At 38.1% G+C, this 26,686-nt stretch overlaps 1 protein-coding gene across 6 annotated transcripts in view; it reads left to right on the forward strand.

Annotated features, from left to right (window-relative positions):
• Nucleotides 1–26,686, forward strand: part of LOC148374966 (RNA binding protein fox-1 homolog 2-like) — a 54,458-nt gene that overhangs the window by 17,436 nt on the left and 10,336 nt on the right. The window contains exons 3-11 of one of the 6 annotated variants that reach the window (XR_015851203.1): nucleotides 8,591–8,740; nucleotides 9,087–9,260; nucleotides 9,533–9,586; nucleotides 9,824–9,916; nucleotides 16,135–16,222; nucleotides 16,397–16,453; nucleotides 17,855–18,008; nucleotides 22,105–22,147; nucleotides 22,549–22,591. Coding sequence is in view for 5 of the 6 variants with exons in the window: in XM_088343056.1 (XP_088199182.1) it covers nucleotides 3,548–3,691; nucleotides 8,591–8,740; nucleotides 9,087–9,260; nucleotides 9,533–9,586; nucleotides 9,824–9,916; nucleotides 16,135–16,222; nucleotides 16,397–16,453; nucleotides 17,855–18,008; nucleotides 22,105–22,147 (957 nt within the window). In the remaining variant the exon portion in view is untranslated. Of the gene's footprint in view, nucleotides 1–2,755; nucleotides 3,692–8,590; nucleotides 8,741–9,086; nucleotides 9,261–9,532; nucleotides 9,587–9,823; nucleotides 9,917–16,134; nucleotides 16,223–16,396; nucleotides 16,454–17,854; nucleotides 18,009–22,104; nucleotides 22,148–22,548; nucleotides 22,592–26,686 lie in introns of those variants that run through there. The other 5 variants (XM_088343056.1, XM_088343037.1, XM_088343033.1 and 2 more) reach the window with 5 other exon arrangements.

A 26,686-nucleotide genomic window follows, 5' to 3' on the forward strand; every position in this document is an offset into this window, starting at 1 on the left:
ACTATGGTTGGTGTAAAAAGAAGAGGCAAGCCGTTTCTTTTGAAATGAACGTGAAATAAGAAAGATTGATGTGGTTGAGAAAATGGTTGGATCACTTTTTTTCGCCCACTTTCTACCACGGGGGAGGCAGTAGCCTAACTCTTGAAGCCAATCTTCCACAAGGTAAACTTCACTTTATTTATCTTTATAGAGCATATTCTTTTATAAAATCTTCATATTTTAGTAGCAAACAATACAGGTTTTTTATACGAGCCCTAAATATACTTATACAAACCGTAAATCTACAAAATATAGCACTTAAGCAACTTATGAACAAATTCAACTTACGAACGATCGTCAGGAACCTATCTTGTTCTTAAGTAGGGCAGCGTCTGTACTCACTACAGTTTAGAAGCAATACAATCGCGACAGTGCTGCACAAATCCTTAGTCGGGGGCTGATCTTGGCCAAGTTCTCCAATGCCTCAAGCACATTGAAAAGGTAGAGGGTAGACATGTCCAGGTTGTGCAACTCCAAAATATTTTTTGGGCGTTGATTTTCCCCCTAAAAGGAAAGGTGTAGTAACAAATCTTCTTGAGTAGTCTGTGTGTTAAAGTGAGAAAGTTCATCCTTTTAACAGCAGTTTTTTTGCTGCCGGCCGCTTTTTAATTTCCTAATTGCGTTATTTGATGGTATTTCATAAATGAAGGACAGGATGAAAGAACCTGCTTGAGATTGAGCTCACCTTTCAATGGCCGGTGTCTCCCAGAGCAAATTGCAATGCAGTTATGATATTCTTTGGAAGAAGTTCAGCCCCAGCTACATGCAATATTTTTTCATATTTTTTCTTTTACACTGTTAAAGTCAATTGAAGCATTTCCTTCGTAAATATTGCTTGCGGGAATAAGTGCTTAATGTGCACAGTGCAGCGTTATGGATGCTTGGCTGATAATCTTTTTATCTGCTTCAGTGCAGCAATGCACTTGTAGCAGCTCAGCCCAGCTTATTTAAGAGCGAAGGATATTCCAGTCTGTGAGGATGAATTTGCAACTTTTGGTGCGCTAATTATAAAGAGATTGTGTGCCCCTTAACTCTATTTCCATCTTCACCAATATGTTGGGATGTACCTTTCTGGCAGTGCCACAGGAGGGAAGTGTTGGTCTCAGAATTGCGTCTGCAGACTCACCACAACATGACATAGTACTCCCTTATATGCTTATTTTTCTTCTCTTCCCCTCCTCATCCTTTTTCTGCTCCAGGCATATCCTTTCTTGGGAATATAGCTCTTAGCTTTCATGTCAGGAGCTCAAAAGGGGCATGCCCGGAAGATTTTTTCTGTCAAGTTCAATGTCAGCGTTATTTATTTTAGATTTCTTTCCTAATCTTTTATAAAATTTTCTTTCTTGTGTTGTTGCGCCCTATGAGGTCAACTAAAGTTATTTTTTTGTGATTATTGGCCAAACATGTTGCTCTTCTTTGATTTCCACACTCTTAAGAGTGGATCTGCTTTTGGAACCTAGGATATTTACTAAAAATTAAGAGCTTTTTTTATCTGAACACTCACTCCCTTGTTCTCCTTGCAAGTTCAAAATCCAAGGACGTTTTCCCTCCTTTTCTTGAGTGTCTACTAGACTTTAAACTTATCAATTGTAATAAAGATTACCCGTAACAACAAAATATATTAATACATGTATACATCAGTAAAAAAAACAAAACATGAATATAATTTCAAAAATACTTGTGATATTTGCATAATTAAAGTACACTTCAATCAGCACATAAAAACTCACTGCTCATGTATATGCTGTATTCATGATGCTCTTAATGTTGACAATAAATGTTGAAATTGTATTAAAATGGGGGAGCAGTAAACAATGTATGTTTGGGCTGAACTATCTGGAACAAACAACAGTGCTTTTATTTCAAACACATCCCTTGCTCCTTCCCTTAAAGCTCAAAGTAAGATTGAATTTAACAAGAGGAAGACTTGGCGCATGTTTTGTTTGGTCACACCCACTTATTTGACGTTTAAAAAATGATTATGTCGCGTCTAGTTGCTTGACTTGCCATGCTTTCTGGGAAAAGAACTCTGCAGTCGACCCCAGCTTATTCATAGGGTATAGGAACCATATGTTCATTTTTTTTCCAATTGATTGACGATCAATGTTATGTGCCAAGTATTGGCAGGCTCTATAGTTAAATGCTGGATGCCATCTACAGTATGGTCGAAACCTTCATTTCAAATGTTCAGGCTTAAGTCTGAGATCTATCGCGTATCGGGCGCAAGGAGTGTGATGATGTAAGCCTTTTTGAAGTCTGATGATGCATTTAGCTTGATTCTGTATGCCACACAACGTTCAGCAACATATGATCACAACAGCGGATTAGTGTGTGCATAACGTTCATTTGTTTGCTCTTGTTTATCTCAAAATTCAGTCTGTGTGCTTAATCTTTAGATCATCCTTCATTCATCCTCGCATCCTCGTCACTTACACCCTTAATCCTGTCATCCCTCGCTCATTCTTTTCACTCAGCCCTTTATCCATTTATCTCTTCATCCTGTTATCTGTTGCCCGCATCCAACGCCCTATTGTCCTTGCCCCCGCTCTGGACAGATCCCTTGCAATACCCCTTTTACCCACTGCCTTCTACTCCGATTCCGCCCTTCCTCCACTCCCTTGATTCAGTTCCAGCCCTACTCAGCAGATGTCTAAAAGCTCGGCTTCAGAGTTTCTTTCCGCAGTGCTCTATCCGTTGCATATAGAAGTGTGGTGCGGAAAACGTCTCTCATCTCTGGATCGATAGTGGTAGGACAGGTGGAGCTGCATTGCTGTTGACGATGCATTGCAGTGTGCTAAAGAATATTTTCAAGTTGGGATTTATAGGTTTGGTATTCCCTCATTTTTGCGAGTCTCTTATCTGTGTTGTGAACACAGCCACTGCAGAGGATTTCTGAACTCGGAGCCTACCCACACAGCTAGACCTTTTTTGACTGCCGTAGTAGCTGACTGCTGCTTCTTTTTGGAGCCGAGGAGCTGTCATGCAATAAATAAATCATCCAAAAAAGCTGCAATGCAGTGGGGGTTGCCTTCTGTACACTCACACTGACGCTGTGAATTGAAGAAAGCATTATTCTTATATTCCAGCTTTTCGTCACCAGGGGTTTAGAAGACTGCAATGAATCTTTTCTGAGCCCAACTCAGTAATGAATTAGCTGCCTACATGGATTCATGAGCGTTTGGAGAGACTGAGGATGAGAAGTAGGTTAAGTTTAAAAGAGAGGCGGGAACAAGAGGCAAAATGGGGGAAGAATGGGATGTGTAACATGAGCAAGTGAATGAAAGAAGGACACAGCAAACAGGGAAGAGCGCAATAGGAGGAGAGTATAGTCTCTGGCTGTCAGGCGGGTAAAGGAACCAAGGCCTGAGGGGATCAGAGCAGCAGAGCCTGCGAAAAGAAGAAAACGTGACAGCCAGTCAAGGCTCATGTCTGGAAGAAGCGACACTGTGAGAAGGAGGAGGCAGAGTTTGAATGTGTAGACTGACGTGGACCAAAGCCATTGTCACTCATGGCCCTAGAGCACAGGCTGAAGAGTGGAGGAGCAGGGGAGGAGGAAAGGGAGACGAGAAGGACTGTGAAGGTGGGGAGCTGGTCAAGAGTTTTTGCACCGGGTCAGACAATGATGGGGCTCTACTACCCGACCACACCGCTGGTAAGTTCGTCAACATTGCAGAGCAACTTGATACTTAGTCAAAAATGGAACTGAGGGATAAAAAGGTGTGTTCAACATGTATTAATCCGGCTGCATAGGATACCTTATACAATGTAAATCTGATGCAGTTGTCCTTTGTTGGTATTACACTTTTCTATTTTTATTAGCAACAGTGTATATAGCATTCTTTGTTTATGCAGTTAATTTGCAATGCATGCCTCATTGCTTTTAAACTCTATGTGTCTGCACTTAATACCTCTGTTTTAGAATGAGCATGCCATCTTCTCTGATTGATTTGGGGTTCTTTACAAGCTATGACATGTTTGGTTAAATGAGAGGGCTAAAGTTGCTTTCATGACTGACATTGAAAATCATGCATCGTTGGTTTGACTGCCAACTGTGATCATTTGCAGTTTGCTCGATGTGTGATTGTCGTGTTTTTTTTTTGTTAAGTAACTACCCAGACTACCATGCAGTTCAGTGTTATGTCTTTAAGTTTCCAGCATTTTACAGTTTTATTGTAAAGCCAACATCGTTTGGATAGTTTACAAAGCCTATTCTCTACAGCTGTAGGTTATGAAAAAACAACCTTTGTATTTGGTTTACTTTGCATTTGTTATTGTTTGATTTTGAAACACCATCTCATGTCACTTTTTTAGAAAATACATTTTGTGTAGTTTTCTAATCTTAGAGTATGTTTTTTGTTTCTGTTTGTGCAAACTCAACCTGTCTCTTCTCCTTTTGAAAATCTCAATAACGCCAAAATGTTTGTTTCACCTATTCATGCATTATGAGAATGGCAAACCTTTTTTTGCAAATATACAACTTATTCCAGTATTGACCCTTCTCACACACGTCACCACAACCATGTGACGGAAGGTGCCGACGCCATGATGCAAGGCAGCAAACTAGTAAACTGTACTTCTTGTGGATGAGACCTTTAATCCGTTGACAACAACGACAAAAAAGCTATACTATTTAACACCATTGGCACTGACTTGTCCGTGTTACATGCCGAAGTGTCCTTGGGTAAGACACTGAACCCCCAATACCCCCAATATGCAGGTTAGCACCTTACATGGCTGCACAGATCTCGGCCGCTATTGGGAAATGTGAAGCACAATGTAAAGCGCTTTGGGAAGTCATTGACTTGAAAAGCGCTATATAAATGCAGATCATTCATATAAATGCAGATCATTTCAGCTGTCGGATGAGGTGGCTCACCTTGTTGGAAAACACAAAGATCGGTATTTAGAGAAACTAGGGCTAAAAGAGCTTACTACGACATATATCTTCTTCCTCCTGACAGTCACAGATCTAACCAAATCATCCAGTATCCCTGACTTCAGTCCACACAATTTGTACCACTATATTGTAAATCAGGTATCCCCATACACCGGTGCTGATCTAAAAGCTTGGAAAAGTCAGAATACTAACCAGTAAGCGTTGCTGCGCTAACAGGGGGAGGTGTCTCACATATGCTTATGTTTTATCCAGGGAGCATTTATGTGTCGACTGTAACTGAAATCTGCTCAAATTGTTTAGCATATATGGTCGTTTTTAATAAGCCAATGCGTTTATCCACAGCAGATATCAGACACACGCAGCTACAGTGGCACTAGCTAACACATTGATAGCTTCAATGAGGGTCTTTGACGTGACTTGTCCCTACTTAACATAAAATTGCTCGTAAATACATAAAATCTACCTTGTAAATAATGCTCGCTGCAAATCCTGCCAATCTCTCTGAGTGATTACACATATCCATTGGCATCTTCTGTCTTCATCAAAAGGGCCACGATAAAATGCCAAATTGAGCTTATAACCTTACCGGTTCTCACAAAATTATAATGATGATAATTAATTAGATTTGTGTTGCACTTTTTAAGACACAGTAAAAGCCATCATTCCAGATCTGATTGAGTTTTGTGAAACTAAAGGATTGCACATCACGATTACTGAGTCCTGTCAATCTCCATTCCAGCCTATAACTAGTGTCCCTTCTTGTGCTATGTAGCCTATATTTTACTGCTATTTCTCTGAAAATTGTCCATCCTACTTTTTTAATACCCTTTCTAAGGTTAAGCATAAGTAAAATTACAGTCACATTAAAAGACAGAATGTCTTTTATATTTAATAATAAATGAAGTAAATCAATTGAGAATACGCTTTACTTTACAGATGCATCCAATCATAACACCAATTGGCAATGGTAGCTCATACATGGGAGGTGTCCCGGTTACTGTAGTATTTTTCCCCCCCTGTTTCATTTATAGCATTCACAAATAAAATTACAGGACAGATGATAAATCAAAAGCAGATCGTTTGACTATTTTTATTGGTGATAAAGCACAGTACTCTAGAGTTTGTTTATACTTTTGTCAGCTTTTGTTAATTGAGAATTTTCATTCTGAAGTAAATATAAATTTATTAATCTTCATTAAACCAAAATGTATCTTTAAAAATCTGCACTGTTTTTTGGGGGTTCTTTTTCCTCCTTGAATCCTTAGCTTTTGTGGCCATCCCTTTTTCATTGCATGATTATTTTTTTCCTTGACATTTGTGAGGAAAGCAAAGTAAATGCAATAACTCGCAACTTATTTATAAAACTACAGGTTAGTGTATCTTAGCTTGAAAATGGCAGGTAGGGCATCTAAAATCTGAAAGTTCATCACTCTTTTCGATCTATTACTCTAAATTTGGTGTCAGATCTATATCATATATTTGTGTGTCAAATATAAGAATGCAATTTCAGAATATGTAAGATGTTTAAACTGCCGATGTACTTGTATGGAAAAGGTTGCAATTGCCTCACAGTGAGGGAGGAGGGCTTCTTAATCGGCCATATGAGGAGACGGGTGGTAGCTCTTACTCAATGGGCACTTCAATGGAAAATTTTTGAATAGCACGGTCAGTATTTTGAAAAAAGAGGTGCGTTTTGAGGTTTTCTTTTCCAACCCCTGGAAAGTCATAATAGTAGGAGCGCTGGAGAAGTTATGTTTAAAAGTATTTCCAGCCTTTGCCGTGCAACTGTGCTCACAGTTAAATGGGGCATATGGGAAATGTTTGATTGATGGGTAGGTGCTACGTTCAGTGACTTCGGCTGGTATCTTCTTCAATGTGGTCCAGCAGACAGTCATTATACTCATGTTTTTAAGATTCCCAGTGAAAACCCTGGTTTTAAGTCCATCATCTGAAAAACTTGTACTGGAGTTCCATTGTGTTCACATAAGGAAAGGAACATCTAATAGCAAATACTGTTACTGCAGATATAATGTTTTTTTGTAATTGAGATTTGTAACCCTTTTTGCTATAGTGTACTACTTTAAGTCCCCCATCAAAACTAAGTGCTCATTGTATTAGTTGCTGTCATTTTTTGCCTGTCAGCTTTGCCGGACTGAACTGGTTATTTTGTGCGATATTATTCACACTTGTATAGTCAGCAGTCCGCTGTCTCGACTGAAATAATTCCAAAACACCGACATGAGGCAAATGGAGACAGCTTGGCAAACTGAGTAAGTACAAGCACTTGACCTCGGTTACATTGTTTTGACTCAATAAGCAGCAAGGGAGAATAGAATAGAATAAAGTTGTTTTTTATTTTCATTGATTACAACATAGTGTATTTTGTTTCAGATCAAATTAGACATGGAACTCCAAATGTTTTTTGGATTAAATCATTGAATATGATCAACATTCTCAATGTCCAAATGAAATATAATATGCTTAAAAGGCTGCCCCTAGAGTTGAGCTATACATGTCATCATTATGATTTTTTTTACGCCATATATTTTATTAATTTTTTTTTTCTGTATTTCTGCAGCACTTTTTGTTCCTTTGTTAACCTTGTAGTGTTTTAATGTGTAATTTTGTTTGTAACGATGCAATTTTCAATAAAAAATGATGAGAAAAAAAGCAAAATGCATGTCTGTTGTTTTCCAAGCATCTATAATTAGTGTATGCACCTTCCTACTTCTGAAAGGTTTTATTATTCATGTTTTATTGTACACTTTCTGTCTTGTTCTTGTTTGCTAATATGATATATTTAACTGAAATTGAGGATTCTAACAACCAATAAAGGAAAATTTTAAAAAGGATCAGGGGAGCTCAAACTTCATTTGACTGTACTATATTTGGAACAGTCCATCTCTTTGAATATCCTATTTCTACGTATGTTTTTTAACAAATATGTATCAGTTTTTGACCTGTCTGGCAATCAGTCCAGGGTGTCTCCTGCCCTATTTACTTTGTCATCCCAAATGGGCTCCAGCACCCCAGTGATCAGAGTGAGGATAAGTGGTTTGGAAAATAAATTAATGAATGTATCTGTATTTACTTATTCATTGGAAGTACAGCTTTACAGGTTTGACTGTTCATTTTAATCCTTCCAATTAAGAGGTTGTTCATTTCAAAATAATGATAGCAAGCTTCTCTTATTACTTACCAACAGAATAAAGAATGTAGTCGTAAACTGTACTGTTCGTAGTTCAATTGCAGTGCTAGAAATGAAGGGGATTTTATTTGAATAAACAAAAGCCCAAGATTAGTATTTCTTAACTACTTTGAAACACCCTATACATAACTGGCTTTAAATTTGTCATCAAATTTAGTTTATTCCCACATTTCAAAACGCATATAGAATTTTCCAAATATTTAATAATGCATGTGTGATGTAAATATTTTATAGGTGGGTTGACTGTAAACATGCCTGCTACAAATGCAGGTACAATAGGGACTGAGCTCATCATAAATGAACTAACTGGGAGTACAATAATGTATAAAAGGAAGTGAACGGATATTTTGTATCATTCTACCATTTCTCCAAGACCTACTATTACTGTAGTATGACATTAAGAATTTGTGTTAACCGAACCTTTTTCTGCACTTTTTCCCCTACAGGGGGCACAAGATTCAACTGGAGCACAGGAAGGTTTGGTGGCACCAACGTTTGCTTCATTCCCTCCACCACCCCCTCCGCAGAATGGAATAGCTGGGACAGAATTTGGCCCTGGGGCCATATTCGGTGCAGGGGGTCAAGGTACAGCTGAGGTAGGCATTGATGCTAATGAGGACACCACCAGTTCCCCCCTCTACAGCAATGTAAGCATAGTGTAATGTTAAAGGTTTTGCTGGTAGTCTTGGTCACTGCCAGGCCCAACTAAACATCAGTCAGCATGAGTAAACAGAATTTTGGGATCCTAATGAGATAACACAAACTTCTTAATTGCATGTTTTTCTAATGGCATTTAAAACGTGGAAATGTTGAAAAAAAGCATTTTAATGCACAATAATAAAATTAAGCTTTGTCAACGCTATTTATTACACTTAGCCAGCCTAACTCATTTTGCCTGCACTGTTTTCACTAACCCTTTTTCACCTTGGGTTTTCCCCCCAGATAAAGACTGATGAGAGCTCACTAGGGGAGCCGGCTGTACAGTGTGGTATTGGCGGGCCAGCCGCTGGGTCATCTGGAGCAGACTCACCAGAGGCCAAAGGAACCCCAAAGCGTCTCCATGTTTCTAACATCCCATTCCGCTTCCGTGACCCGGATCTCAGGCAGATGTTTGGGGTAAGAATCTCACAAGACAAATTACGAATTTCTTTATAAAGTTATTGGACTTTTACATTTGATTTTGATTTGGCAAAGTCAGTTTTTTTACCTGAGTAGAAGTGAAAGAAGAAAGGTAACACAAAGCAAATATGATCAATGTGTCCTGTGTACAACAAGGACCTCTAGTTTAAGAAGTTGTTGATGTGTCCAAAGCTGGATTTAAATTGACCGAAGTAAAATAGGTCTAGTTCGCCTTTTTAAATCATTTTTGTTGCGTCTTACTCTTGCAGCAATATGGGAAGATTCTCGATGTAGAAATCATTTTTAATGAGAGAGGCTCAAAGGTAAGCAAATCTATAATATTAATTTTGGTACCTGATGCAACTTTTACTTTTCACAATAACAGATGTTTGCATGGGTCTTTATGTTCCAAATATGTTATTGAATATGTTGTCATTTTGATAAGATTCACACTGTGATTCCAAAACTGTAGTAAAATATGTTTCAATGAAAATGGGGGGAAAGCCAGCATCTTAACAAATAACATTGCCCACTTTCTTAACTCTTGCTTTTAACCACAGGGCTTCGGCTTTGTAACATTTGAGACCGGCGCTGATGCGGAAAAAGCCCGCGAAAAGCTCCATGGCACATTGGTGGAAGGTCGTAAGATTGAGGTAATTTCCCATCTTGGTCCACTCTACTGCTCTGTCTTGTCTTATTTTAGGACCTCGGATTGCTAGCAAGCTAGCATTGATAATGCTCTGATTCCGCGCATTTATGTCCCACTGCTTGATCTGCTGTATTCAGTTTTTTTTAATTTATCTGTATTTTTTTTTTAATTAACTATTTTTGGAGTGAGAATGATTGGGGGTGCAAGAACACATGCAGTATTCAAGGCATGCTGGGGTACTTTTCCTCTGAAGCATATTTTCCCTTTCTTTAAGCTGTTGTCTCTTCAACTTTTGACGTGCAGCTTATAGCCATGATATCAGAACTTTTCACCAATAATTGGAATGATGTCACTCTGGTTAGTACAGTAGAGCACAAGAGGAACGCTGTAAAAACGATAATGCATGACAAAAAGCTATCTGATACAATGAATTTCTTTCACTATGTAAAATGAATCCCATTTCCCGATGTTGTGGCTTAGTGGTGATCGTGTGAAACAGCCGCATGCTGGGAAGCACAGCAGCACTGATGCATGTTCACTTTGTTCGTCTTAATGAGTACTAAAGGCCTATACAAAGCACTAAAATATGAGGTCATCATTTCACATTCTGATTGTTGTGTATAATTTGTTTTGGATCTCTTGACCTAGGTCACTGCAGGACAAGAGCGCTGCATGGGCTAACTGTGCTGAGGTCCATTTGTGAACGTGTGTCTGTGAGTGTGCGCGTGCTTGTGTAAGGGTGAATTTCATCAGGACCTGCATGACAGATAAAGGCTGGCTGGACCTCTTTTCCTTGTCAGTTCTGTATTCTGTTCCTCTGTTTGTAAATACAAGCTAGCACCCTGCATCCACTGGTATGACATCCACTCGTCAGCTCCACTTTCAGTCAATCAGCAAGCTGAATGGATTTGGATGGAGTTACTTGGAAGTGGCAGCCTGTCGTTTCGACTTGTCCTTTGAATTGCTTTAAGCTGATTGTGTCTCAACCCAACTCATGCATGAAAGCTGTATCGGTATACCTCTGAGAGTAGTTTTTTTGCATGCACCGTTGTATTTTTGTTATAGTTAGTGTAGTAGTTACACGTTGGGCTTTAGTGATTAAGCAGTAGTTGGTGCAGTTTTTCTTTACAGTGCATGGGCTTTAAGAAACAGAGGTCTGGCACAGGGCACATCTTGGGTTTGGTTTACATATTCTTCCTTTGGAGAAAAGGCCCGCCACTGACTTAACTAAGGCTGTTTGGCAGTTTGATAATGTAACTATTTCTTTTAATTTATCTTTTTCAGAATCGTTTTAAAAAATCAATAACACATCAACGTATAATTCACAAACTTACAATTTATTTTAACACTGATTTACTTAAATGTTAAGTTTGTGTCTGGGATGCCTACTATTTTTCCACAGCATGAGTTTGGTAGATGGATCTTATATGTGCATGACCATTTTTTTAATAAATAATTTACAGTATAGTCTAAAGATGATCTGATAAAGGTGTGCAGGTTCTTCCTTTGCATGTTAGTTTTTTTTAAAGATATTTGTTGAAGATAAACAGTATGTCTTCGAGTTGGGATTGGGTTTTTTAGCATGGAATCTTGCACCTGAGAAAATCAAAAGCATGGCCTTTTCGTTGGACAGAAAAACTACTATAATGATTATTTACAATATTATTCCTTAAAGAAAAGAATGATTTCCTTTATGCATCCACTTCTGATTTATTGTTGGTACATGCCATTGTGAGTCTTAATACCATGGAGCCGGCCTAATTTTGATGGGTGGAAAAATTGTTGCTGTTTTTGTTGTGTTGTACTTTCTAGAATAAAACTCTGCGCTGTTTAATGATTCGCAAAACCTGTAACAACAAATTTAGGTCAGTTAAAACACGTACCTTTGTTCTCTTAAGTGGACCTTGTCAATATTTTACAACGTTCTAATTTTTTCAATGACAGTATTTTAAAGCTCGTCTCCATTAGAATACATATGTTGAATTGCCAACGCTACATGTATCGTAAAGTATTCTCTTTAGAGCTGTCTTATATTTTTCATGTCCTACGTTCTGATGTATCTCCTTACATCATACTGTCTCATAATGTAGGTCACATGCACTGATGTTAAAATTTGAGTGAAGGCAAGTTGTCATTCCTAAATACAGTTGTGTACCAATTATATGAAGAGTATTTTGATTAAAAACACAAAAATGGATTAGAAAACGTCTTTTTACCACATTACCTTCCTCATCAAAAAGCGGGTGTGCAACCACTCCCCGCATGAATTCACCATCACTCAGTCTTCGCAAAATGTAATATTAAATTCAGTGGCAGCTTCACCACAGCGCAGAGATTTCATCAGGCATTTGAGCGCAAGCACTCGCGTGTGTCACAAATGGTGGACTTTTGCATGCGTAAATAATCACTTCCAAATGCGCGTTATCAGAGTTTGATCATCATTGCAAGGTTATTGTGCAGCGAACCTTCCCAGGCGCCATTGTCCATGGTGCATACATTGTTTAGGCAGACATTTTCTGTGCAACTTCTTGTGGGGAATCAGCTGAAAGTAATTGGCACATTTATCAATAACCCCTGCTCCACAGCTGCCGCTTCGACAGCCTCCGTTTGATATAAAAGAAATTGCACGAATGAGTAGGACAAAGTTTTCATGTTTAGTAATTGGTAGACATACCTGGGAAAAAAATGTCAAAACAAAGTTTGTGGTTTGGCCATCGTTTTCATCCTTGCCATGATAGGTAATCATCTTCTCTCTAAAATCTTTAGTCTTTCATTGCCAGTCCCTGTGTCTTTCTGTCACTTTCCTCATTCTACTATTTGTTTCAATCAGTTACCCTGTTTTGTCTTTTTTTTCATAGTGTTTTTATTTTATTATTCATTTTTGACTGGTAATAAAAACTGAAAATTATTTCGACTTTTCCCAAGTCCATTTTAGAAGTACTGCATTGTTTTTTTGGGACTAACTTAACCAAACTCATGTTTATTATAAATGAGAACCTTAACCGAAGTAGACTGCCTTAATCAATTATGTGAAGCAATACGTTCGTAATTTTTATCATCTTTTGGCTAAATTTGAGACCTTTGCTAGTGGTCTACTAATTCAAAACCATCACATTCATTACCAATTAGTTTTTTTTTTTTAGGACATGCCTTTTCCATATACAGGTCTGATTGTTGTTAACAATGCCTAGATCTCTGTTTAGAATTGAGGGTTACCATTCCCTTTCCTTCCTCTGTCTTTTTCCTCGCTCATTCTCTTCTAAGCTGTAACACTGCTGCTATCAGGTTTTGATTTGACATGGATGGTGAGGAGATGACGTCTAGCTTTCTTTTGTTGCCTGGATTATTTGTTCCTTTATTTATCATATTTTTTTCTGTTCCCCTGACGACTTCTGTGTGTTGTTGTCAGTCTCCATGGTAACCGCTCGCTGTTTCTGCTGCAATGGTAAGTTGTGTACGTTCATCACTGAAGTCAAGTCATATTTATTTGTATGGCCCTTTATCACAAAAACTCTCAAAGGGCTGTACAGTGCACAACAACAACAAAAACAAACTAGTAAAATAGTCTGATGTCTATTCCACCTCACCCCCAAAGTGTGCTTTAGAAAACAAACTTGGAATGTACATATTGAAGTTTTCAACCGGTATATACGAACTTGACGCTGGGGATCCTTGAATTCAGGCCTTGTTTTATTTACCTGACTAGGCAACTGTAGTACATACAATTTGACACTCACAACATGCCACACACAATTATACTGTATGCAGTGTCTGGTATTGTGTAACAATAATACTCTCTGCACCCATTTTCCTGCACCATGCCATTAACACCTCACTGGGAATGATTAAATGTACCGTAATCACCCTCCTCTATACAATGACATTGATTTCCAGTATTTCTGCCTGTCCATCAGTGTCTGAGAATGATTCACCATGATTAATTTGACAGTAAAATGCTGTTTTGTTTCAGTGAATGCATTGCAGACTGCTAATTTCTTTTGACCTACTAGACCTTTGAAATATTAGTAAGTTTGACTTATTTGAAATGTTTACTTTGGCTATGAAATAGATTTGGAAACTTAATATTTACATGATGAAATTCCTTATACAACAATAATTCTGGATCCCAAAATCTATGCCCTTCGGACCTACTGAACACCCAGATCAGTTTGAATCTCTTCCACAATTAAGGATGATTTGTCTACAACCAGCCAATCTCTATTTTGTTCTTTGATCAAATACTAATTGTGCCATTATATATGAATCTAAAACTTGATTTTACACTGCGTGGACGGGTATTCGTTGATTCTTCCTTAAACTGTAATTGTCTAACACCAAGACCCACCAGGACTAGAAAGAAATATCATTCTAAAAATGTTATTTATTAAAGGATTCCTGTTTTACAGCTCACTAATCAGTCAGTGTTGTAACCATATGCGTTTCTAAACCGATGCGGGGTTTACTTGGCTGTTTATTGGGGCGCTATTTTGCTGTTTTGTTTCATTTTTTGTTTTGGTATTCTTGTAGTGGATTGTTTGTGTAGTTGTAGTGATAGTTGTAGTGTTCTGGTCTTAGTTTGTGACACACTGTTCTCTGCCTGGCACAGTGTTTCATGTCCATTTTATTTCTCTCCTTTTCTGGGAATGGGAATTGCGCTCCTCTCTCTCTCTTCTGCTCTCTGAATCATTCTGGTCCTACTATCTATCATTCTTGATTTCATCCATCCTTTGGTTCTCTGTTTCTCAACCCACCACATGAGATCTTTAAGAGAATGGTCACCAGATCTAATTGAATGATGCACCCTCATAAACTTATATATATATGTATATATATTTATATATTTGGGTTTAGACATGTTTTCCGTTATCCATGTAATAATTATCCCTTTTTTCTTTTGACTTTTTTGTATATGGACTGGCTCTTTCTTTCCTTTCACATGCATCCCTCTCTCTTAACACACCTGTTTTTACCATTTTGTCTGACGTGTTTGACGTGCGAGTGCTGCGAGTGATTTGATTGGTCTCTGCTGCATCCGACGCTTGCTGATTGGCTGATTTTTAACTTTTTTCTTTTTTGTTTGTTTGTTTCTTACTCACTCTTGGTCATGTGATGCACCCATATCTGGCTGCCTGTAATTTCTGTGTTATATAATTATTGATTTTGTACAACAAATGTTTTTGCACCCCCTTTTACTCTCCCTTGTATTGTTTGTACTTGTTATTAGGTGTGTAAACCCCACATATTTGGTTTCATATGGAATCTGATTTTATTTTACCGGGTCTTTTGGTTACAATGGACTGGGTGGGCCTCAGAAACATGAAAGGCTGAGTGTTTTATTAACCTTTGACATTTTCAGATTGACCTTCCATTTGCGTCCCCGTTGATTTGCATGTCTTCCTGTCAGGTTATTCTATTGATCGCACATTACACGAATACATATTGGACAAGCATCGCGCTTCGGATCATTAAGCTCATTATACCAGAAGTAATTTACAAAGTTTGCTTTGAAGAAAAAGGTTTGACATTATTGGATTTGCATTGCTCTGACACCTACGGCTCTTGCATTAGGAAGCTAGGCAAGCTAAGCTAATTGAATCATTTGCCACTGGCGCTGTCTTTAGCAATGTGGGCAACAAAGTCAAACCTCATTTCCATGTGAATGAAGCCAAGCAGATGAAGAACATGAGTCAGTTAGCTAGGCGATATGGATGGGAGCCTCAGCACTTAATGGTCTATGAGCACACAATTTATCAGTCTCCCCCATATTGTTTGAAGGTCATAAGCCGACTTGGATTGAACAGCCTTGTTGTCCTATTCAATCTACCACTTTTTTGCATGTTGAACAATATTCTTCCTTCTACCTTAATTATGTTGCATCAATAATACCAGTTGTCTCACAATGAATCAACAGATTTTTGCAGAAAGTTTAATTGCATGCCGACATGAAATAAGCACAACCACCACCCACTTTTTGACACTGATGATCATGATCGAGAGTGACTGCATTGCAACTAACACTTCAATAGCATTCATTTCACAAAAGCATAAAGATTGATGAGGCATACATGTTTGCCGTACATAATTACAACAATAGTAACGTAACTATTGCCAAAAATACACAACAGAGCATTGGCCTTTTACTGAATACTCTTCACTGACGTCAACTTGAGTGTCCTACGTCCAGTCTTTTCTGCCTTTAAATGTGTGTCTTCCCATCGTCAGGTGAATAATGCCACTGCCAGGGTGATGACTAACAAGAAAATGGTCAGCCCTTACCCCAATGGAGAGGCTCTAAGCACGCTGCCTTACGGTAACAACTACTCTGACCCACTAACAACTCTGCTCACCTAATCATTCAAACAAATTAGTTGCTTCATGTTATCGGCTGAATGATAAATCTTCACAGCTTTTGTCTTTTTGTCTCTGCTCTTCATCAACTGCAACGCCTCATCTATTCCCCAACGCTGCTTCTCTCCACTTTCAGCAGGGTGGAAATTGAGCCCAATGGTCGGGGCTGTGTACGGTCCTGAAATATATGCAGGTAAGGCTAGCTCACATTCTGGCATAGTGGAAAGGTTCATCTCCATTCCTTATTCACTTTCTGGTCTTTACTTTGTGATAATACACTGCTTGCTTAGCATTTGTCCCTGTTGCTACATATTAAAATGAAAGCCTGCAGGCTTTAACAGAAAGCATCCCTTTTTTAGTTCCATTGCTTGAAGGTATTCCTAAATTCTTAAACGGACAACTTGTTAGGAAATAGTTCATGGTTTTTGCATAAAATCTATATGTATTTAAGAGGTATATTCCAATCATTTTCAGAAATAATGCATTTTGATGACAGCCTCTTTTTGACATCCTGAGCTGTGACATCATCAGAGTAACAACAGCACGGTTGCAACCCAGAAGCCATATTGTTTTATTTGTTAATTCGTCAAAGAAGTTACACGTGTGTTAAGCGAAGTTTTGGTATTTTTTTGTGAAGAATGCCTAAGTGTTGTGTTGTAGGTGGTCTCAGTAATGGTACGGCTCACTGTGCTTGTCTTTTAGCTGGCCGAAAGACTATTTTTATTTTATTTTTTGCGAGAAATTGGACACAATTCATAGAGAACATGTCGGTGTGGAAAGACCCTTCAAAGTAATAGTCAAAGTTGTGCTCGGCGCATTTCAAGGAGTATTGCTTTGAGGAATAACAGTTCATCTTCACTAGGTTTGTGTTATATTTGCAGTGCAACATCCACATTTTACAACAGAAAATATATTCACTCAGTTGGTCTTTAGTATGGACCGGCCAACAATGTGTTCCCAACTGACAAGCTAACTGTGTTTCCTAACAACGAATTGTGAAATTAGCTTTATGAAAAAGGAAAACAAACTTATAATTGGAATGAACACTATCTCAGAAGAAGGTTCTTAACCACATCCTACAATTTTGTAGAAAATGATTACTCCTTTTTTCCTCTTTGTTGCAAATGTTAAGTTTGTCCTTGTCACTTGTCTCAGCCACTGGTAGGAATTGATACGGCTGTCTATGTAATAATCTGGTACTATAACTGTTTTTTTATAATTCTGAAATATCTGGACATTCTTTTGTCATAATTAGCCATAAAACCGGGGTCAGAGAAACTTTGTTTACTGCAATCGCTGTCGGTTTCGGAGCTTACCTCACATGTTGTGTTAGTAGGGTTCTCCATTTTGAAAGTGTCGTGTTACTTCAATGACATCACAGCTCTACAGCAAACAAGCAAAATGGGTCAAATTTGAGACTAAATTCCCAGCGGGAATTTGCGGGGAGGAACTTTGTGTGCCTCATTGGAAAATATGAAATCTGTTTGGGAATACCTTTAAGGTCTCCTGGATCTCCCTCAAGTTTAATTTTATTTCTCTCCGTGAAGTATTTACTGTAAAAGACATTACTTGAAATTTCACTCTCCCTTTCCAGTTCCAGGGTTTCCCTACCCTTCAGCAGCTGCAGCAGCTACAACAGCAGCGGCAGCAGCCGCATTCCGTGGCGCTCACCTCCGTGGACGGGGGCGCCCTGTCTACAGTGCAGTGCGAGCAGCTGTGCCTCAGCCTGCTATTCCCGCATACCCGGGGTAAGATTTTTTTAACAGTTTCATTGAATTTATGAGTGGTATATAAATGATAAAATGTTCCACCAAAGTCAACTGGAGCAGGTCCAAAGCAAAACCTGGCAATTAATATTTAGGGTCTGCTTGCCAAGATGTAGATATAGGTCGGTATTAAGAGTTCACACAAAAGAATGGTAAAGGTGTGGTATGTCGTTTCATCTGTCCTAAAAAGGTTGAAATTAGAATTAGGAGATTGCGGGGGAGGGGATTTCGAGATTGACCTTATGTTCGTCACTGCAGTTTTTTGTTAGTGTAGCATGAACGTGGCGATGGTAAAAAAAAAAGGCCTGTTTCAAGTACAATCCAAACCAAAACCCCCAAAAGATGAAAAAAAGGATTTATTCGATCACATCTAAGTAATGCACACATACTTGCACGAGCAACATAAGTAGTTTGATAAAAGCTGCAATGATGACAATGGGCAGAAGACGCCATCAGTGAGTTAAAAAGTTCCAAATTAGCCCCAATCACCTTTGAATGTAATGATTTTTATTTAGTTAAGTTGTTGCGCCACACTAAAATCAACTTGATCAATGTACATTTTTTACATAAATGTACAGTTAATTTAAAACATATTTTTATTTTGTGCACCCACCTAAGAAAATGAAATAGTCACCCGACTTACTGCTCAAACTGCACCTGTCATAGTTTTACATTTAAAAAAAACAAGATTTAAGACAAGTGGAAAACATTTGTCCCTCACCATATTGCTGTTGAGTTTTGTGTCCGTGGTGCATCGCAAATATTTGTGTACATTGCGGAATTTCAGCCTTCATTCGAATTGCGCTAGTACATTTAAACCTATCGAAGTTCGTCTGTCTCCTGGGCGCTGATTGGAGCAAACTGAATTAATCATTTTATGACGAGCAACAGAAAACGCCTTATACCTGCCAACTGCGAGCAATCCAATCGGAGGGGGAAGACGCAAATAATTGTTGTTTTTGCATTTGAATTTTTACGTTAAGGGAAGATTTAATTGATGTCACTCACCAAAATTAACAAAAGTGGGCTCTAGTACTGCATTATATCTCTTTTTTTTGTAAAGGTTTGCGTGGCTTTCTAGTAGTATACAGTTGAATTACAATACATAAAAATGGATACAACTGTTGCATCCACTATATATGGTCTGTAGCATTTTTGACATTGGGAAATAAAAGGAAACAAATGTTGTGGAGAAATCAACCAGTAAAATAATGTTTTTAAGCAAGTAAGCCAGAGGTTTATAATGCTGTGCGGCATAAGACTATCCCAGAAAATCAATGACTAAATGTAATAAGATTACTTGTTTCACGCCACTGTAAATATATATAAACTATATGTATATATAACAGCAACTGAGGGTACGTATACAGATATCAAAGTGTAAACAACAGATTTAAATATTGCCCACATTTCTTCAATATTCCCACAATTATCAAATAAGAGGTACCAGTTGACACTAGACAGAAAGTATCTCATGCCATGTAGATCACAGTCTTTAAAATTTATGTAGTTCTGAGCAGCGGTATCTTTTTTAAGAGCCAGGTTAAGTTGGAAAGTAACAGAATCGTGATCACTGGTAGAGAAACTCGGCCCAACGTCAATGTTTTTAACCAGATATCTGTCAGTGGAAAACACAAGGTCTAATACGTTGGACCCCCTGGTTGGTTTATCGACATGCTGAAAGAAACCTGCATTTGAAACCAAGTTTTTGAACATTGAAGTTAGATTAGTATCAGAATTTTGAAGAAAACTGTGGTGAAGGTATATATATATATATACTTCGCATATGCAGAAATTCAATTAATACGGGTTGGAAAGGATTAACAATGAAAATTGTAGGAATGCTGTATATAGTGGCCCCTTTACATATGAGATTTAGGGTTTGTATGAGTGTTTGAAATCCTTGAAAATGTTTGAATTTCAAAGTGGTGTTTTCAAGGGTTGAAAAATGCTTGAATTTCGGGTGAATGTCTCTTAACTGTTAAAATTCATTTATTCATTCATAAAAAGAAATTGTTAGCATGTTTCTGAATGAAGCCAATACTGCTCTCAGGTGGCTTCACTTTGCATTTTTTTTCTTCCCTTGTGATTTACTCCAGCTGGAATTAGTTTGCATGACATTGTTCCTAAAGTGTCATTGCCAGCTACGCTTCACGCCTAAGAGGACTGGTGCATGTTTCACCTAAACATGGCACTATGAAATATGCATTGGTGCACAAGTTAGGTATAATTATGGACATTTATTATGAGCCATACAAAAAATTAAGGTAGCATCCCAGTGATAACTTTTAATAGGAAAAACTTTCTGCAACTGAAAATGTAAGTCATTTACCCAACATCATTATGGATATAGATTTCTCTCAAAAACAAATTAATTCACAATTTAAGTAAACTCTTTTAAAAGGAACATGGAAATTCGCACGCAAGATTAAAAATGGCATATGCAAATCACACATATATTTGTAGCTCTGCAAAATACACGATTGACATTTTTTTTCTAATATAAAATCTGAGAAATTCGAAAACAAGCTTTGAAGGTCCTCAAAGTGCTTAATTTTGGCCAAGGACAAGGTGCACAAATTCTGGAGATTAATAAATTCCCTGATCAGGCTCGTATCTAGAGTTTCTCGCATCTAGAACAAACTTTCCTCATAAAAAATAACTAAAAAAACAATCTGTTCCCGGCCTCCCAAATTCGTCAAAGTTAACCCCCATTAGTTATAAAACCCGTCTTGATTACCAAACACACATCGAAATAGTAATTGAACATGAAAATAGAGTAATAGGATAAAATAGATGACATTAACAAAATTAAATGCAAGCTTATTATGAGCACCTACCATGGAGTAAGTCTGTGGTTGCTAACCAGGTGTATTTGAGGTGGTGGAGGCATGAGGGAGCATGAAAGACTAAAATACACACATATATATATATATGTATATATATATATATATATATATATATATAACAAGATCAGGTCAGTAGGCGGAAAGGCACGTGCTAAATGGGGAAAGCTAATGCTTACGGCGAGCTGTCTCAAGTGGTCTCTAGTGATAGTGTCTGGAAGTTCTCAGAACTTGCATTTTCTCTCCCATGTCGGGCAAGATTTCTGCTCGAAAGACATATCATATCTTGAAGTTCTCGTAACTATAGTACAGGAGCTTGTATGTAAAGGGGCCCTACTTACTACCCTTTAATACAAAATAATTTTAAAAAGCTTAGGTGTTTTAAATAATTGAAAAGTGTAAAAAACAAAGAAAAATATAAGTATGCACTGTAGTTGCTTACTTAATTACACGTATTTTTAAAAAAACATTTACCCATACCTTGTTATTCATTGAACTCGGTGTAGTTTCAACTGTTCCCCAACAAACGGCAACGTCGTCTTTGCACGAAAGACGAATGCGTTTTATGTCCCCCCACACCAACCTAAAAGTCATTGAGTCTCCAAAGGTTGTCATACATTGTGGTGTGGACAATTTCTAAGCATCTGAACAAGTTAGGCAAACTTCACTTCAAGTCAACAAAACAAAACCGTTATTTTGTTTCTATTAACCTGCCATTAAGCTTTAGTATGAGTAGCCATGCTACGCACCAGGATTATTAATGTCTTGACTGGGCCTTGTTGCACCCTTTATAAAGCAAATGAAATTGTTACATTTTCTGCATTGTGAACTTAATGAAAATGAATACAATTTTAAGCAAATAAACAACAGTTTTTTAGACGGATGATGCCAATAAATGTATAATTAACAAATTAATGTGGTACATTTATTGTCAGTGTATTATAATGCTTGTTCAGGTTGCTTATTGTCTGTTTTTTTGCTGAAATGAAGTTGTATTCCGCATGTTGCATGGTTTGAAATAATTCTCTTTCTCTTTCTCTCACCCACCTTGGTTTGGGGAATTGTGCACTGTTCTGTTTATACATTCCTGGCTCTGCTCCACTTCCATCTTCCTGGTCTTTCTCCACATGCTTTTTCTATCCTTTTGTGTTCACCTTCTTTCTCTTTCTCTCTCTCTCTCACCCTCCCCCGCTTTCTCTTTCTCTCTCTCTCGCTCTCTATCTCTCTCTCAGAGTGGTGTATCAGGATGGGTTTTACGGCGCTGCAGACCTATACGTAAGTAAACTCAACGCCCACCAGCAGTTCTGTTTTCTCTCACAGCTTTCTATTGCTTTCCTCCCTTGGGTGTTATCCAGCGTGTTTGTCTAGTCATTCGCAACACAGAGCTGCCATGTATAAGACCATGCTGCACAAGCACTAAGCTTAGCTCACTTATGTTTTATTTTTAATTATCAGTTCGGATTTCTGTTTACCGGGACACATCATGACATTTGAGTCTGGCTCAGGTTATACTCTGCCGAACTCATTTAAAATTCTGGAAAATTTGAGTGTCTGAAGACCACTAAAAGCTGCTCTGTGGGTGGATGAAGCGGCAGGTGTAATGAAGAAAGCGTGTGAGTGTGTTCGAACATGCGTGTTTGATCCAGGTTGACGACGGCTGTTTCTGTTTTCTCTAGACTAGTGTTTCAGGACTCAGTACTTAGTGCCAGATTGCCTCAGGTAGGGTCAACTGAACATCCAATCCACTGTGTGCATTGCTTTTTTTGTACTCCCCACCTGACCTTAAAGTCCTTTTCTGATCTGGTCTTGAATTACAATGTCTGTTTTTTATTTTTTTGATCCACTGATTTCAATTTTGTTTATTACAGTGATCCCTCGGTTATCGCAGTTAATGGGGACCAGAACCCCATGCGAAAATCCGTCAAGTAGCGTCACACCTTCACAAAAGCCCCTAAGGGTTAAACTTTGCTCGAGATGACATCCTTACCAACTAAGTGTATATCAATATAACAAAATAACTAGGGATCTACAAATAAAAGCACAGACCACAGAATTGCAGTTGAATACATGGTCTTTATTGTCATTATATAAAAATACATAAAAATTGGAGGGCTTCTCCTTTTAGTGCAAGAAATAGAATTCGAGACCAACTGGCGGGCTGCACGCTTGCATCGTGTATCGAGTTGAGCCTGGTCTCCGCCATGATTAAAATATAAATGTAGCTGTTTCCCACGAGTTGTAGCTCCATGTAATCCGTTTCATGGGTAATGGTTCTGAGATACAGGCTTGGCAGGGGTGGCTTAAGAGAGTTGTTAGCCTAGTTTTAGCAGTAGCAGCCTCTCTATCCCGATGCTCCTTCAGTTGGTTCCCCATTACAATAATAATCCACAGAGGGCCCTCTGGTGAACACCATTTATTTACACTCTACTGACTTTCCTGAGTCCGATTTAATTCAAGAATGTAATTTCAATGTCAGGATCCGCTAAAAGCTAGCAGTCGCTGTATGTTTTGAATAGACCTATTGATTAGCTCGACCGCTCTGACTTTGACTTACAGCATACACCAGCCTATCATAGTCACGCACACATGTCATGCATAGTCATGCATACCCAACACGCAAAGCCATCTCTAACCTGCCCCTGTATTAGCATTTGCTGTGGGGTGTCCTCTAAGAACACAATGCACGATACGTAGATATCAATGACAATCAAGACAATTCAATTCATAATCTGCGAAGCATTGAGCCAGCGATAACTGAAGCATAAAGTAGCGAGGGGTCTCTGTAACTTTTTTTAACTAACCCACTGAAACATGTTCCTTAGTGATTATGGGTTCTTTACTAAAATACTACATTATTTCCAATTTCTGTTGAGAGTCTGAGCTCATTTAGATATAAACTATCTTCCTCTTCTCTCCAGAATAGTAAATGTCAAAAGTAAATTTGGATTAATTGGATTCTTTTCTTGGAAATTGGAGGTTTGATTCACTCGGTCTTTGTTATGGAGTGTCTCTTTCTGATGCTTCTTTGACCATGCGTGCTGCATGCAGGAAAAGTGTGTTTCTGCTAATAAAGAGCTTGCACTTCTTTCACTCACCATTCCAGGCCTTGCTTTTGTCACAATTTAACCCAACTCTTGACCACTTTGCATCCATACACTCGGTCTTAGTATTCTGTTTACTATGTCTCATAAGGGACCTTTATCTCTTTTGCTTTTCCTTTCCCTAACTAGTCCACTCAGGTGATTCATATGTGTCCTTAGAAGTAGGTTAGAAATGCAATTTTTAGGGATGCACGATAATCATCAAAAAATTATATATGTCCAATAGCTAAAAACTACACCTGATTATGACTACATTCAGCAAACATAATGTATGGCCAATAATGGCTGAAGAGGTCTCCCACAGTGGCGCATATGAAACAAATCTATGGCAGTGATGACATGTTAAATGAACGCCAAACATAAAAATATGTTTACTACACTTTTACAGATACTAAGCATTAAAAAGTAGCGCATTGTCTCGCGATTTAGGCACTCATTAGCCGACTGCCTGAGCTGTCAATATTAATCAACCAACACAGCAATAACTATCAAATGTTAATTGGTGTTCAAGCACAAACACGCATGGAGAAGTTCGACCAAAACAAACCAAATTCTATTAACAATACAATACTCAATTACTCACCAAAGTTGAGGAGCCCATACTATCACAACTAGTTCTAGTACACATCCTTAGCAATGTTACTGATCTTGGCTGAGCGAACATGACTGACATATAGAGGAGGCACAACTAAATTGTTGTCCTATCACTACATAGAAAATAACACGATTGAAATATGGAACAAATGCTTGGAAAGCTATAACAAGTAGTAAGTTGAACATTACAGCGTGACTCCAAGTCACCAATTATCGGGTGAATGTTTTCTCTTGGCATGAGAATAATCGTGCATCCCTAGTCATTTTGATCACAGATGCAGTCAGTGTTGGATACATTTTATTGTCAGGAAAAGCTTGTGTATGTGGTTCTGCTTGAGAGATTTTGTATGAGTTCTTTTTTGGGGGCGGCAGTAGCTCAGGAGGTAGAGCGATCGTTTTAGGATTAAGGGATCCCAGTTCGAATCCCGGCTTGTCCATGTTACATGTCGAAGTGTCCTTGGGTAAGACATTGAACCCTCAATTACCCCCAATAAGCAGGTTAGCGTCTTACATGGCTGCAATACAAGGCCGCTATTGGGAAATGTGAAGCACAATGTAAAGCGCTTTGGGAAGTCATTGACTTGAAAAGCGCTATATAAATGCAGATCATTTCCTTTCATTTTCTTTTTTCAATTCTCTCCCTTTATCTTTACCCTTTCCACGGAATCCACAAAAAATGATGCATCTTTGAAATGAGTGAAATATGTTTATGTGTTTATTGTCTCCAGACAACAAGTTCATTGTTTGCATCATGCCAATTATCCAAGAGACAGTCAGACTTTAATATAACGTCAAAGCTGTCTCAACTTTTCATATCACTTACTGGACAAATATTTCCTATACGTCCTTTTTTGCAATTTTATTTTCCACCCGACCGAAAATGTTTGTCCAGATATTTATACAGTAAAACCCTTTCCCCAAACTTGCAATAGGAGATTTATTGTTCGCGTGTTTTTAAATAGAAGCGAAGTGTGCTCTTTTTAAGATCTGTCATATTCCCAGTTCAAATGAAGTAATCTGTTGTTAAAATTCACGTTTTGCACATTTGGCAGGATATCATCAACACCATAAATTTAATTAACCAAGGGTGATCAACCCTAATCTCTGACCTTATTTTAAAACTTAGTAATAGTAATAGAAATAAGTATAGGTTTTTACAAGTCACTAATCCCTCATTTTTCTCAGGGTTCGCGTTCCAAAAACGTTCCGCGATAGTCAAATCTCGTGAAGTAGAAACCTTTAATGTTTTTTTGTTTTTTTTTACAAATAACTGCTTTACTGTCGAATTATTACTTGTAAAATAAGCGTGACGCTTAACCTCACATTTTTGATTAGGGACACAATCCATTTTATACAACACTTGGTGGCCATCATATGTGGATGTTATAGAAAACTGCAATTACTTTACGGTCGGCAACCCCAAAAAGCCTTATTGGACCTTATATGAATGAATACACATACTGTATCTGTATTTATTGGAAATCATTAAGAATGTGTCCTATTTTGCCTGTTTTGTATTAGCAAACAAGGAAGTCATGCTCTAAAATGATACTTGTTACGTTAATTGTCCAAACCCATGCCGAAGAAATGTGCTGCTAAATAGAAATGAGTACCGTTAATTCCGGACTATAGAGCGCACCTGATTATAAGTTGCACCCACCATATTTTACGAGGACAACCTCTCTTGTACTTACACAAGCCGCACCTGTATTTAAGCCGCATGCGCCCACATTGAAATATGTAATGCAATCACAATATTAAACCAAGACCTACTTTGAGCCCGCGATTTAACTGGTCATAAAGTACACAGTTCAAAAACTACAGCCGGCAAAATAACGGAAAATGATACCGGTAGTTAAGATTTGATGCAGACCGACAGAGTCCAGGTCCCATTAAAAGTAATCCAAGGAAAAAAAGTGTATATTTCCAAAGGTAAGGGTGGGAAAAATATGTATCCACTATTGTCTGCCGTGTCCACAAACACTCACCTAGACACACTTCCCATCATCCCCCGCGTTTGTTACGCCCCTTCTTTTTAATTGGTCAGTGCAAGACTTATCAGAATAAGTGTCCAAAATAAATACATTACAAAAATATACAGTTGCAAATACATATTATA

The sequence above is a fragment of the Urocampus carinirostris genome, chromosome 1, assembly GCF_059441175.1.
Source record: "Urocampus carinirostris isolate Australia breed hairy pipefish chromosome 1, RoL_Ucar_1.0, whole genome shotgun sequence".
NCBI classification, from domain to species: Eukaryota; Metazoa; Chordata; class Actinopteri; order Syngnathiformes; family Syngnathidae; genus Urocampus; species Urocampus carinirostris.